The 13,942-nt window shown below is 41.1% G+C and overlaps 1 protein-coding gene across 1 annotated transcript in view; it reads left to right on the top strand.

Moving 5' to 3' along the window:
• Positions 1–13,942, top strand: part of LOC127580118 (alpha-1,6-mannosylglycoprotein 6-beta-N-acetylglucosaminyltransferase B) — a 577,216-nt gene that overhangs the window by 337,277 nt on the left and 225,997 nt on the right. Inside the window, exon 7 of the mRNA XM_052033330.1 lies at positions 7,634–7,804. Coding sequence (XP_051889290.1) covers positions 7,634–7,804 — 171 coding nt within the window. The remainder of the gene's footprint in view (positions 1–7,633; positions 7,805–13,942) is intronic.

Below are 13,942 nucleotides of genomic sequence, written 5' to 3'. Positions count from 1 at the left end.
TCTAGAACATAGAACAGCACACTCCGGGCCCTTTGGCTCACGATGTTATGCCGAACTATATGAACACCTCCTCCATGATCAATCTAACCCTTCCCTCCTGCACAGCCCATAACACTCCATTTTTTTTTTACTTCCATGTGGCTACCTAGGAGCCTTTTAAATTTCCCTATTGTATCTGCCTCTACAACCACCCCTAGCAGGGCATTCCAGGCACCCACCACTCTCTGTGTGAAGAACCTACCTCTGATATCTCCCCTGAACATTCCTCCTTTGACCTTAAACGGATGCCCTCTGGTATTTGCTGTTACTGCCCTGGGGAAAAGGTGCTGGCTGTCTATCTATGCCCCTCATAATCTTATACAGCTCTATCGAGTCGCCTCTCATCCTGCGTCGCTCCAAAGACAAAAGCCCTAGCTCACTCAACCTTTCCTCATAAGTCATGTTCTCTAATCCAGGCAGCATCCTAGTAAATCTCCTTTACACTCTCTCTAAAGCTTCTACATTGTTCCTATAATGAGGTGACCAGAACTGAACACAATATTCTAAGTGCGGTCTAACCAGAGTTTTATAGAGCTGCAACATTACCTCATGGCTCTCGAACTCAATCCTCCAACTAATGAAGGCCAGCACACCATACGCCTTCTTAACAACCCTATCAACTTGCGTGGCAACTTTGAGGGATCTGTGGACTTGGACCCCAAGATCCCTATGTTCCTCCACATTGCTCAGAATCCTGCCGTTAACCTTGTACTCTGCCTTCATGTTTGTTCTTCCAAAGTGTATCACTTCATACTTTTCTGGATTGAACTCCATCTGCCACTCCTCTGCCCAACTCTACATCCTGTCTATATCCTGTCGTAAACTAAGACAACTTTCTACACTATTCACAACCCCTTCAACCTTCGTGTCATCTGCAAATTTACTAACTCATCTCTCCACTTCCTCATCCAAGTCATTTATAAAAATCACAAAGAGTGGGGGTCCCAGAACGGGTCCCAGAACAGATCCCTGTGGAACACCACTGGTCACCGACCTCCAGGCAGAATTATCTCCATCTACTACCACACTCTGCCTTTTGTGGGCAAGCCAATTCCAAATTCACACAGCCAAGTTTCCATGGATCCCATGCCTCATGACTTTCTGGATGAGCCTACCATGGGGAACCTTGTCAAACACTTTAATAAAGTCCATATACACCACATCCACCACTCTATCTTCATCTATTTGTTTTGTCACCTCCTCAAAAACTCAATTCGGTTCATGAGGCACAACCTACCCCTCACAAACCCATGCTGACTAACCCTAATATCACTATGCTTCTCCAAATACTCGTAAATCCTGTCCCTAAGAATCTTCTCCAATACCTTGCCCACCACTGATGTAAGACTCACTGGTCCATAATTCCCAGGATTATCCCTATTACCTTTCTTGAACAATGGAACAACACTTGTCATCCTCCAATCCTCTGGTGCAACTCCTGTGGCCAGGGAGGATGCAGATATCATCGTCAACGCCCCAACAATCTCTTCCCTCGCCTCCTGTAGTAACCTGGGGTATATCCTGTCCGGTCCTGGGGACTTATCTATCCTCTTTTTTTGAAGCTCCAACACTACTACTTTCTTAACCTCAACATGCTCCAGCACATTAGCCTGTTCTACGCTGACCTCCCATTTGTCAAAGTCCTTCTCCCTAGTGAACACTGAAGCCTCCAAGCACATTTCCCCCTTTATCCCTGAGTTGTCCTACCCTCACTCTAGTCATCCTCCTGTTCCTCACGCACATGTGGAACGCCTTGAGGTTTTCCTTAGTTCTCCTCACCAAGGCCTTCTCATGTCCCCTTCTAGCTCTCCTAAGTCCCTTCTTAAGCTCCTTCTCAAGAGCCCTCCTGATTTTTGCTTTCTAAAGCCTAGGTATGCTTCCTTCTTCCTCTTGACTAATTATTTCACCTTTCTTGTCAACCATGGTTCCTTTACCTTGCTATCCTTTCCCTGTCTCAGAGGGACAAACCTATCCAGAACCCTATGCAAGTGTTCCCTAAACAGCCTCCACGTTTCTTATGTACATTTCCCTGAGAACATCTGTTGCCAATTTAACGCTCCCAAGAGCCTGCCTAATACCATTGTAATTAGCCCTCCCCCAATTAAAAACTTTCCCATATTGTCTGCGCCTATCCCTGTACATGGCTATGCAAAGGGTCAGGGAGTTATGGTCACTGTGTCTGAGATGTTCACCCACCGAGAGGTCTGTCATCTGACCAGGTTCATTGCCTAGTACTAGATCCAGTATGGCCTCTCCTGTAGTCGGCCTGTCCACATACTGTGTCAGGAATCCTTCCTGGACACACCTAACAAATTTTGCTCCATCTAAACCTTTTTCACTAAGGAGGTGCCAATCAATATTAGGGAAGTTGAAGTCTCCCATGACAACAACCCTGTTATTTTTGCACCTTTCCAAAATCTGCCTACTTACCTGCTCCCCAGTGTCTTGGTAGCTATTGGGGGGCCTATAGAATGCTCCCAACAGAGTGATCGCTCCCTTCCTGTTTCTAACTTCCACCCACACTGACTCAGTAGATAATCCCTCCATGACATCCTCCCTTTCTGCAGCTGTGATACTATCCCTGATTAACAATGCTACTCCCCCCCCCCCTCCTTTTACCTCCTTCCTTATCTCTTTTGAAACATCTAAACCTCGGAACATCAGGCAGCCAATCCTGCCCTGTGACAGCCAAGTCTCTGTAATGGCCACAACATTGTAATTCCACGCACTGATCCATGCTCTAAGTTCATCACCCTTATTCTTAATACTTCTCACATTAAAATAGACACTTCAACCTACCCAACTGACTGTGTTTATGACACTGTATATCCTTCCTCACAGTCTCTCTGCATAATGATCTACCTTTACACCAACTGCTCCATCATCTGACCTAACACTCTGGTTCCCATCTCCCTGCCAACTTAGTTTAAACCCTCCCCAACAGTTCTAGCAAACCTGCCTCAAAGGACATTGGTCCCACTTGAGTTCAGGTGTAACCCCTCCCTTTTGTACAGGTCATACCTTCCCCAGAAGAGATCCCAGTGATCCACGAATCTGAAACCCTGCCCTCTGCACCAAGTCTTCAGCCACACATTCGTTTGCCATATCTTCCTATTCTTACCCTCACCGGTGCATGACACAGGCAGCAATCCAGAGATCTCCACTCTTGAGGTCCTGCTTTTTAGCTTCCTTCCTAACTCCCTATATTCCCTCGCCAGGGCCTCATCTCTTTTCCTAGCTATGTCATTGGTACCAATGTGTACCACGACTTCTGGCTGCTCTCCCTCATGCTTAAAAATGCTGTGGACTTGATCGGAGGCGTCTCTGACCCTGGCACCTGGGAGGCAACGTACCATCTGGGAGTCTCATTCTCGTCCACATAGTCTCCTATCTGTTCCCCTAACCAATGAATCCCCTGTCACTACTGCAGTCCTCTTCTCCCCCCTTTCCTTCTGTGCCACAGAGTTAGATTCAGTGCCAGAGACCTGGCTGCTGTGGCTTTCCCCTGATAGGTCATCCCCCCCAACAGTATCTAAAACAATATACTTGTTATTGAAGGGAATGGCTACAGGGGTACCCTGCACCGACTACCTATTCCCTTTTCATCTCCTGACGGTCACCCAGCTACCTGCATCCTACAACCTAGGTGTAACTGCCTCCCGGTAACTCCTCTCTATCATCTCCTCAGTTTCCAGAATGATCCGGAGTTCATCCAGCTCCAGCTCCAGTTCCCTAAGGTGGTCTGTAAGGAGCTGTAGCTGGATCCACTTCTCGCTGGTGGAGCCATCAGGAACACTGGAGGTCTCCCTGATTTCCAACATCCTGCAAGAGGAGCAAACTACTGCCCTGCCTTCCATTCCCAGTGCTCTAAACTGTGCAATAAGAAAAAAAGAGACCTTACCTGAACCTCACCTTAGCCTCCGTTCACTTCCTCCGCCTCTTCACGCCAAAGCTCCTGAGCCAAAGCCTCAAGGTCCCACTCTTACACTGAGCCATTCACACAATGACCACTCCACAATGGCTGCTCATATAGTCACTAGTTTTCCCACAAACGCATTCAAGTGAACATCTAACATAATTCTGTACAATTACAGAGGATTTGTTCTTCTATCTTATGCAAATGTTTATAATGAGAGCAATGGAAGTTCCATCGACAAAGGTTTTTGTGACACAATAATGCAAAAGCATAATTCTAGATATGCTGTAAGTCTGAAATAAAGGCTGTAAATCTGAAATAAAGACAGGAAACGTTAAGAAATACTCTACACATCAGGAAACATCAGTGGAGAACCATTCTGATGATAGGTGAAACATTATCTCTGCTTTTCTCTCTATAGTTGCTACGTATCATGCTGAGCACTCCCATCATTTTCTGGTTTTATCATGGGGGCATGGGCTTTTAATTTTTGTCATATTTAGACCAAATTATGTATTCCTGTATTTCCAAAATGTTTATTTTTTTGAAAAAAGGTATAATTTTTACTTAAGATGGGTTTATTTTTGAAATACATTATGCTGTTTGCCGGGGTTTATGGGTAGTATAGTGGTGCAGCAGTTTACTCTGCTTCACAGCTCCAGGAACTCGGGTTTGATCTTAACCTCTGGTGCTATCTGTGTGCAGTTGCACATTGTTTCTTTGACTGTGTGAGTTTCCTTCACATGCTCCAATTTCCTTACACATCCTAAGATGTACTGGTTGGTTAATTGTCTACTTTAAGTTACGCCTAAGTGCAGGCAGAAAGTATTGATGGGCAAGTGTGAGAGCAAATAATTTTGAGAAATATGGGGAATTAGGAGAGGGGGAATGGGATTAATTAGATTGCTCCGCTGGGAGCAGGCATGAGTCCAACAGGCCAAGTGGCTTCCTTTGATGATGCTAAGTATAAGATTGAACTGGTACAATGGAAAGGAAGCATGCAAGGGAAATAAAGTGCAAAACTGTAATTGCAGGTCACAATATCTATTCACCAAGAATGGATGATTTCCTTTGAGTCAAGAGAGAGGTAAACCCATGGCTTTATAATTGACAGCAAGAATGCACACTTGTAATATTAGGAATGACACAGGAACAATGTAAATTTGTTCCATTACTTTTTCGTTAAAGCATAGATTTAGTCAATAAAAGATTCAGCTCTTCACAGTGCTTTATTTCACAGAAAGGGTTATGAATCTTCAGAATCTCTATGCCGGAGGACGTAGATGCTCAAGAGTATATTTTAGACGGAGATTGTTATTATTTTGAATACTGATGCGATTAAGGAATAATGTGGGAAGGTATACTTGAGGAAGAAAGTCAGTCATGAATGAATGGCTGAGCCAAACAAACGTATTACTTCTCTGCTTTATTAGTCACATATACATCAAAACACCCAGTGAAATACATCTTTGCGTAGAGTGTTCTGGGGGCAACCCGCAAGTGTTGCTACGCTTCCAACACCAACACAGCATGCCCACAACTTCCTAACTTGTACGTCTTTGGAATGTGGGAGGAAACCGGAGCATCTGGAGGAAACCCACATGGACACACGGGGAGAACATACAGACCCCTTACATACAGCAGCCGGAATTGAACCCAGGTCGCTGGTGCTGTAATAGTGTTATGCTAACCACTACACCACCGTGCCTGCCCCCACATGTACCATCTTATGTAACGTCACCTTTGCTTGAATTTTTTTGCTTATGGTCTTGGTAATTTTATACTTCAAACTAATGGTCTACCCTCAAAGCTGGCTGAAGTATAAAAAAATTAAATTTTTTTTCATTACTGTTAAGTGTCTGCCCCATTTAATTTTCCCAGCAACCCTCAAGAAGACTACTGCCCCAATTCTCCATGAGCTGCACCTGGGCAATGTACACAGAGAGTACACAAGAACATTTAAATGAGCAGGCCTCATGAACTTTAAGGTACAAAATTTGGGGCTAATGTGTTGTCTCATTATCATCACTAAAGGACACGGATTTAATCCCCATGTCACCTGTAGATAAAGATACACTGAATTATGTATCCTGCAATTTGGTCTTTTTACAGAATTAAAGCTAAAATGTAGACAAAGAAGTTGGCTTAACCAAGTTGATAATCATCAGCTGTATTTGAATCAGATAGGTTTCATCTCAGACAGTAATTTATAGCATAATACCCAGCATTTATCATTTACAGCAGACTGAACTTTCACAACACCACCATGATTCCTTCCTGAAATAAGAAAGGTCTTTGACCATGTTGATTAAGCAAGCAATGTGCTTGGGGAGAATCTTAGGAAAAATGAAATATACTTGCCAGTTTGTTTTCTGCTCAGTATTACCCAACTCCATGATCTCTGACTCATTTACTCTATTGAAAGGAACCTAACAGGAATATCGCATCCCTTTATTTGTAGATTTAAATCTGTTCTTTTGAAGAACTGGATCAAATATACTGAGAAAAAGGATTTGATTTGATTTTTAAGTGGATAGGGTCAGGAAATGCATACTTGGGAGTAAGAATATAAAATTTCATCAATGTTCAGATTCTGCAATGTTCTGAAGATTAGCATTCTTCCTTGTACCCATCATTCAGAATGTCCTTGATTCATCTGCCAAAGAGCACTTAGAAAGAACCTAGCCATAAAGGTTGGATCCAGAGTTGTAAATAAAATCAAAAATTGGTTTAAATGTTTTCAACACCCACACCCACTCATGCCCCCAACACACACATCACAGCTCACCGATCCACTGCCAATCGTAAAGTGGTGTAAGATTATTTTTGTCTTGCACAAACCTGCTTCAAGCTGGAGTCATTTAATCTACCAAATTTCATTTTTAGATCTGTATGAAAGAAAGGTATGTTACCCCATATATGGTGCTTATTAAAAGATTCTAAGGTAACATTGGATTGTAGAAAGTAACTTCAAGAACTTAAAATGTCACATTTTAACTTAGGGAATTCTGCACAAATGTTTTTTTTACTTAATTGCCTTGCAATAGACAATCTTTTAAGTGTTAAATAAGATTATTTAAGTGTTCAATAAATTATCCAACAGCATCTGAGTTTGCTGTAATTGTACAGGTATTTTTCTGCAAGCATTTAAGGACTGTATGGAAAAGCTGTATCTCAACATTTTTTTTAATTTGCCATTATTCTTTTGTTTTGTTAACCTGCAGAATGAACAGTCCTTTCTACGCCTTTCTGTTCCAGTAAAAGCATCATTTACAAGCCATTCTTTATTGTTATAACAACTTATTCTTTGTATTATTCCAGTGAGTCTTAGCAGCATTATTTTCTTTCTGTGGTCTACTTCACCTCTGATTGGACTAATATCTTAATCCTCTTAAGTGTTGCCATCTCAGATATGTTTTTGGAAATAGTAACAATTCCTGCCCTAGCTTTGTTGGGTGAAGGTGAAAAAAAAGACAAAAAAAATGGCAAAATCCTGTGATGTGGTCTATATTATCACACCACTTTTCAGCATATTCTCTAGAACAGATTGGTTTGCTGCCTGAATGAATAGATTTATATTGGTGGAAGCTTACTTCAGCAAATCCTAACTGGAATTATAGGAAACTCGTTTTCTACTATTTTTAGAGATTTTACATTGATTATATGTTTCTTTCACAGCAGCAGGCATTTTATCGGAAGGACTTTGCACAACTTCTCGAACTCATGGGTAGTGGAAAGGAATCTCTAATATTTATGAAAAAGCGCATCAGGAGGTTGTCAACACAATGGATTTTGGCTGCTCAGAACCTCAATCAAAAACTTGAGATGAGAAAGAGGCAACGGAAAAAGGTGAATGGATAATAAGATCAAAATAAGATTGGTAATAATTTAGATGTAACCTGATCAAGTCCACCATTCCTACTTAGCCATAAAATATAAACAGTAATGTTTTTGGTAAGTTTATTCCTCTGCATTGAAATTTTTAATCATGTTATCAATAGACAGATTATTGATGTGTGAGAAGATTCCATCAAAATTGCTGCATTTTAAGTGCATTTTTCCTCTTACATTTGCCCTTGTTATCTATTTTAAGCTCCTATCTTCCCAATAAAAAAAAATCAATATTGTTGAACAGTTCTACAGTTCTCAATCCTACTTATCATCAGATAATGATCTAGGGCCATCTTAAAAGTGCAGATCTGTTCCAAGCCAGGGGAGTTTTATTCCACATTTCCTACTATCTTGTGGAGGAGAAAAATATATTTTCTTCAACCTAATCTTTCTCAAGTTTAAAAACAATTTTTTTTGCTTACTAGTACCAGCTGTTAGAATAGAACTTTGACAGCTGCTTGAAAAATAAAAGCAAAATTAAGTGAGAATTGAAAGGTCATTTGAAATAAACTGCACATGAAATAGTCTGTACAACTCATAAACACTTTTTTCTCAACACACATCTGTTCTGCTAATTCTGCTGTACAAGATTTACTTTTATTACTTTTAATGATTTACTTTCCTGCCTCCTTCATTTTGAAAGACATTATGTTCTACTTGCTCCTTTTTAGTTTTTTTTACCTTTTTATTGCTTGAGCCTAGCCAACTCCTCTGCCTTTACAGGAGTCACCCTTTTATTCAAAAATTGCATCACGAAACAAGAGTTCACAGAGATAATTTACAGGTGTCATATATAGTAGTTGCAAAACAGTTTTATGAATTGTACTTTCTTTTTGTAACATTCTGGAAGATACCCAACAGACACCCACTAGTCATAGAGTCCCCAATGGCTTAGTGGATTCATTGCAATAAATTTTGTGCTGCTAGCAGTACAGTCCAAAGTTCACTGTTTTGATTTTTGCCCTCAGCTTTTTAGACAATCAGAATAATTTGTTAAAGCTGCTGCTCCTCAAAATAAACAAAGAACAATAGAAAAGATAAGATAGAAATTACTGCCTAGAAAGTCATCCCTGGTTGGTAGAATTGAAGAATCTTGATGAGAAATTAGATGTTTACTTCAGCATCATGCTACTGTTTCATGCAATTGGCTTATTTTGGAGTAAAACACAGCAATGACATTTCCAGGTCAGTTTACTCCAGATCTTTGACTGGGCACAAGTATCTGCCTCGTTTGTATATCTGACATGATAACGGCATTAGTTGCGCATGAAGTTACAAAACCCCTTTGCCATGATTTTCTTGGAGTCTTACAGGAGAAATTAGACCACATTGTTATGTGTTCCTGGACAACGAGGTTGCCACAGCACAGTGACAGACCAAATCCCCACTAATGTAAATCCTATACTTACCTGTTATCTTTTGGGACTCCATCCCATCTATTAATCTCCTCCCTAACGATTCACCGCTCACGCCCTCCAACCTTAATCAGTCCTGGTGTCAGCCTTCTGGGGTACAGGCCCTAATTCCCCCAGTGGTCCTGACTCTACAATTTGTCTTGACCTAGAGTGTACACCCATCGAAGCCCATGGCCTGACCTCCCACCCCTCCTCCACTATATTCAATCTCTTCAACCCTCTGATTGGCTCAGTGAGCCAATGATCCTGCAAGGTCCCACATGGAAACTCTAATCTCAACTGATTGCCACCTCTGATTCCTCCGCTGTTCACCCACCTCAGCCAGTTATAAAGTCATACAGCATAGAAACAAGGCCCTTCAGCCCAACTGGTCCATGCCGACCCCCCACCCCCATTCTACCCACTTGTGTGATTGCTGCCCAAGACCACACATAGGTGGGTAACCACTGGCCCACTCTCCCTCCTCCTCATCCCAGGGTGGCACATTTTTTTTGCTGGAAACTTATGTTATCTAATGAGTAGCATCTGAAGGGCCACAATGATGGACCTCCAACCTAAACTGTCATTGAAACACTGTTGCTTTGACTACCAGGCACACCCTTTTGAGTGCACTAAAGTTACTAGGCCTCTATATTTGAGCCTCAGCATGATGCACTCTGTCTTGGCAACTCAGTTCCATTCAAATCAATGTGCTGGTGCTAGTGCTAGTGCATTCAACAATACTGAATAAGAATGAACTTCTTGGTTTTTATGTACAATTACTGGTGCTGATGAAACAGTATCCTTTTGTACTGGTCCTGCACTATCTGATAGAATGCTAGCTCTTACTTGTAGACCCAAAGATGAAAACTAGATACTTACGGAGATGTCAAATGTCAGTGCTCAAAACTGAATAAAAAAGTGGAAGTGTCTTGACAAAGGAAGCAAAACTTTGTGCAGATGAAAATGCTGTACAAAACAACAAAGTACATAAAAGCTCGGCCTTTATTTGCACTAATGTGGATGTCAAACAGTCACCACAATGTTATCTGTTATATAGAGTATCAGACACATTTTTGGCCTGATGAATAAACTGAACAATTTTGATTTGTGAAAGTAGAGAAGAATATCCTTTCAACTCATCATTATTCTCAGATTATCTAACACCATGTAAAATAAAGCACAAGACTAGACAACCCAAAATGATATTCTTCTTGTGAAATCACCTAGGGATATAAACTGCATTCCTTTGAGAAGAGCACATTGATCATAGGATCAGCACAAAAGGAAGCCAGTCACCCATTGTCCCTGAGCACCAACGGTATATCTGACTTCAGAAAACACTGTTCCTTTTTCTTGTTCAATTTGTTCTTTAAACTTTTTTGAAGAATGGCATATTGCCTTTTATATTGGTCACAAAATAATGCTATGAGGTAGGATGATCTAATGACAGAGATGTGTGTAATATGAAAGTAAAAACATAAACATCTAGTGATATTATTTGTACTTTTTTGGGTGACATAATTGATAGAAATCTTTAGAGATATAGGATTTGAGGGTGATGGGCACTCTCTCCAATAATGGACAATATAAGACACACACAAATCTAGAAGCTCTGGTGTATCCTAATTCTAGGGTCTTCTGCTACAAAACACAGTTGTGTCTGAGGCTCAAGCCTTTGGCATTGCTGAATGGTATTGCACATTTTCAGACCAAAGGCCAGATTTAGGGGGATTGGAATGGTCAGTAGCCATAGGTGCACTTAAGAGTAGAGAAGGTGCCTTGAATTGAAGGTTGGAAGGAGAATAAAATATTGCTGGGAAGAATCACTGGCGGGTACCGGCTTCCCAAGATTGTGGCCAGGAATTGGTGAAAGGACCCGATTGGAGCTGCTGATCACAGCCAAGGATGTGAGCTGTGATTGGGTAAGTTGTGGGAGGGTTAGGTGTTGTGGCCTTCATTGGTATTTGCAAGTTTGGGGGAATTGCCTGGATCAGATGGTCAGGTTGTCAGGTCTGGTCCTGACGGGGAGCAACACCAGGGAGGGTTCAGTGGTGGAAAGAGGGGTGTGGTCATTTGGTCAGACGGATGAAATCTAAAGACATGATTTAAACAACAGGGATCTCAATCTAATGCTGTGTTTGAAACACCTAGTTGACCTGGGAGTGCCCAGCAATGACAGCTGCAGGGACAACTTCGTCTAAATCCACTTGAAGGAGTGATGCACAAGAAAAGACTCCTTTCCATGTGCCTTGTTGCAGAAATCATATTAGATCACAAGGGTAACTCCTGTTTGAAAATGCCTCGCTGAATTTCAAGAATGATATGAAACAACACTGAAGCTATAATTATCATGTTTCACTCCAGAAAAGATTGATTTTCAGTTTCATCGGAGAAAGCTGTGTTAGCTAATTGAATTTCTGGGCTATTATATTGTGATGTCGATTACTGTTTGGTAGCCAAACAAAATACCTGACACATTTATAAATAAATAAATGAGATTAACAAACACCATCCTCAACTGTTCTTGTAAATTTAAATAACACCGACAACTTCATTGCACAGGACCTTTAAAAACATACACTGGATTCCATACCGCTAAACTGGATGGTCCAAACAGGATGTAGTACTCATGTGACCTGATATGGGCAGAACAAGTTCATGCTGCCTACTTATTATATTGATTTATATTGATTACAGCTTCCACGCAGCATTAAGGTTGTTGTTGAATAGCTTATTACCTCAGAAGGGGGGACAATTTTGGGAAGAGACATCAGTTAGAGCCATCCTGCACCTTTTAAAGAGGAGGTGCATTGTTGCTGCAGAAGGCATTGAATGTCATTTTCAAGGTGATTGAGACTTGGCCAACAGTTTCATGGCACAACATCAAGTGAATGGGCTCCATAGTTTTCAGACAATGTACTAAAGTCCAGCAATAGTGAACTGCTGTTAATGCAGGCTAGGATGTCGCCAGATCTTTCACTCAGAATACAATGAGAGGATAGAGCTGTGGCTTCCAACGCCAGGAGTCGAGAATCTGGATGTGATGTTGAAAAGTGCACATGATCAAGGTCAGTTAATACATGGCAAATCCCACGCCACCGGCCTCAAACACTGGTCAATGTACCACACTTATCTATTTACTTTTATGGTATTGTAAACATGAGATTATGGAAGCATGTGCACACATTCATACCATGATATTTCCCTTCAAGAGCTTTCAAACTTAAATCTCTGCACATAACCTTGTTTGATACCAGAATGAAATGAATGCTAGGGAAGATGAATTTGTGCCATATAGATTACTGGTAGGTGCCCTTCATAGAGGCCATCACTTGTGGCTGCACAATTGGCACAGTGTAAACAAAGCTATGGAGATTCCACAATAGTTCTTAACGTTTTTCTGTGATGAAATAGATTGCACTCTAATAGGATCTCCAGTGAGAATGACCAATATTTAATATAACAAATTGCTGCAAAGACTTTAAATATGTGCAGAGTTCTAGTACTCCCACCACTGCTGGTGCTTTTAATATAATTTCCAGATTACATCCTTTAGCACTAATGTTACCTTAGCATTTTGCCTTTTTTAAGGATGGCTCTTTCTTCCCAAAGGACTCCCCTCGCCCTCCCCCCATCCATCCCACCCCTCTCCCTTCCTTTCATTCTATGCAATGTGTCCTATTTGGTTAGGCAATGGGGTTTGGGGCAACTGGTGTGGACACCAACCACCCATTACCTGTTGGTATATGTACCAGTTCCTCTCCTGATTTCCCCCTCTCCTTGTTTTCTAGGAGAAGAGCTTATTTGTGTCCACTGTTTGTACAGTCTATTCACTGAAGTGTTGTGATCTAAGATTCAGCCCATTTTCTCTGATTGCAGCTCCTTTTAAAACTGATTAGAGGAGGGGACAGAGGAGGGAGTGGGGGAAGGGTTGGGTGGGGATGGGGGGTGTGGTGTTAATTCAATAAGAAATAATGGAGTGGATGGGGGGTGGAGTGATGCCCATGTACTTGAAAGAGTCAGGAGGTGCTGTGACAAATGATATAGCATTTGCACTGCAAACCTTTGCTATGCCTTATTAAATGCTTTATTACAAGCAAGATGACGTTTTCTTAGAGCTGAACATGGTTGGCTGTGCTGCAATGTTATTCCATCATTATTCATGTCACTCTGCTACATCCTGTTTACTAACCAGCAGATCAGATAAGAATGCACTTTTTAAAAGAATTAATGGACATTTCAGTAACTGTTTATTGATTCCGATTGGTCATTACACATGGGACAGACAAAAGTGACTGCTCGAACTGGGATCTGTGATATATATTTTGCCTAATACTGAGATTCTTTAAAATTCCCAAAGAACCATGCAAACAAAAACACTCAACACAGTAAGATAATCATGAGGCAAAAAGGCAACTCAATTAATTGTGATTTGAATTTGGACTTTAAGTAACATGTGGAATCAAATTTCTGTTCAGTATGGATGTAGATACAATGAAGTTCAGGCCAGAATTCTGACAGTGCAGCTGAATGATTCCAAGATGAGCTTTCTTGTAGCATGAAACCTTTATCTCTTAGATCTCAACATTGACAGAAATTGCATAGATTAGATCCAGATTGCTGATTCACATTGATCAATCAAATTCTGGTTGTAAAGCCTTATCTCAAAACCCTGAACTCTTATTATATGTAAAATTTC

This window comes from Pristis pectinata, chromosome 18 (genome assembly GCF_009764475.1).
Source record: "Pristis pectinata isolate sPriPec2 chromosome 18, sPriPec2.1.pri, whole genome shotgun sequence".
Lineage (NCBI taxonomy): Eukaryota > Metazoa > Chordata > Chondrichthyes > Rhinopristiformes > Pristidae > Pristis > Pristis pectinata.
This window is presented reverse-complemented; position numbering and strand designations above follow the sequence as displayed.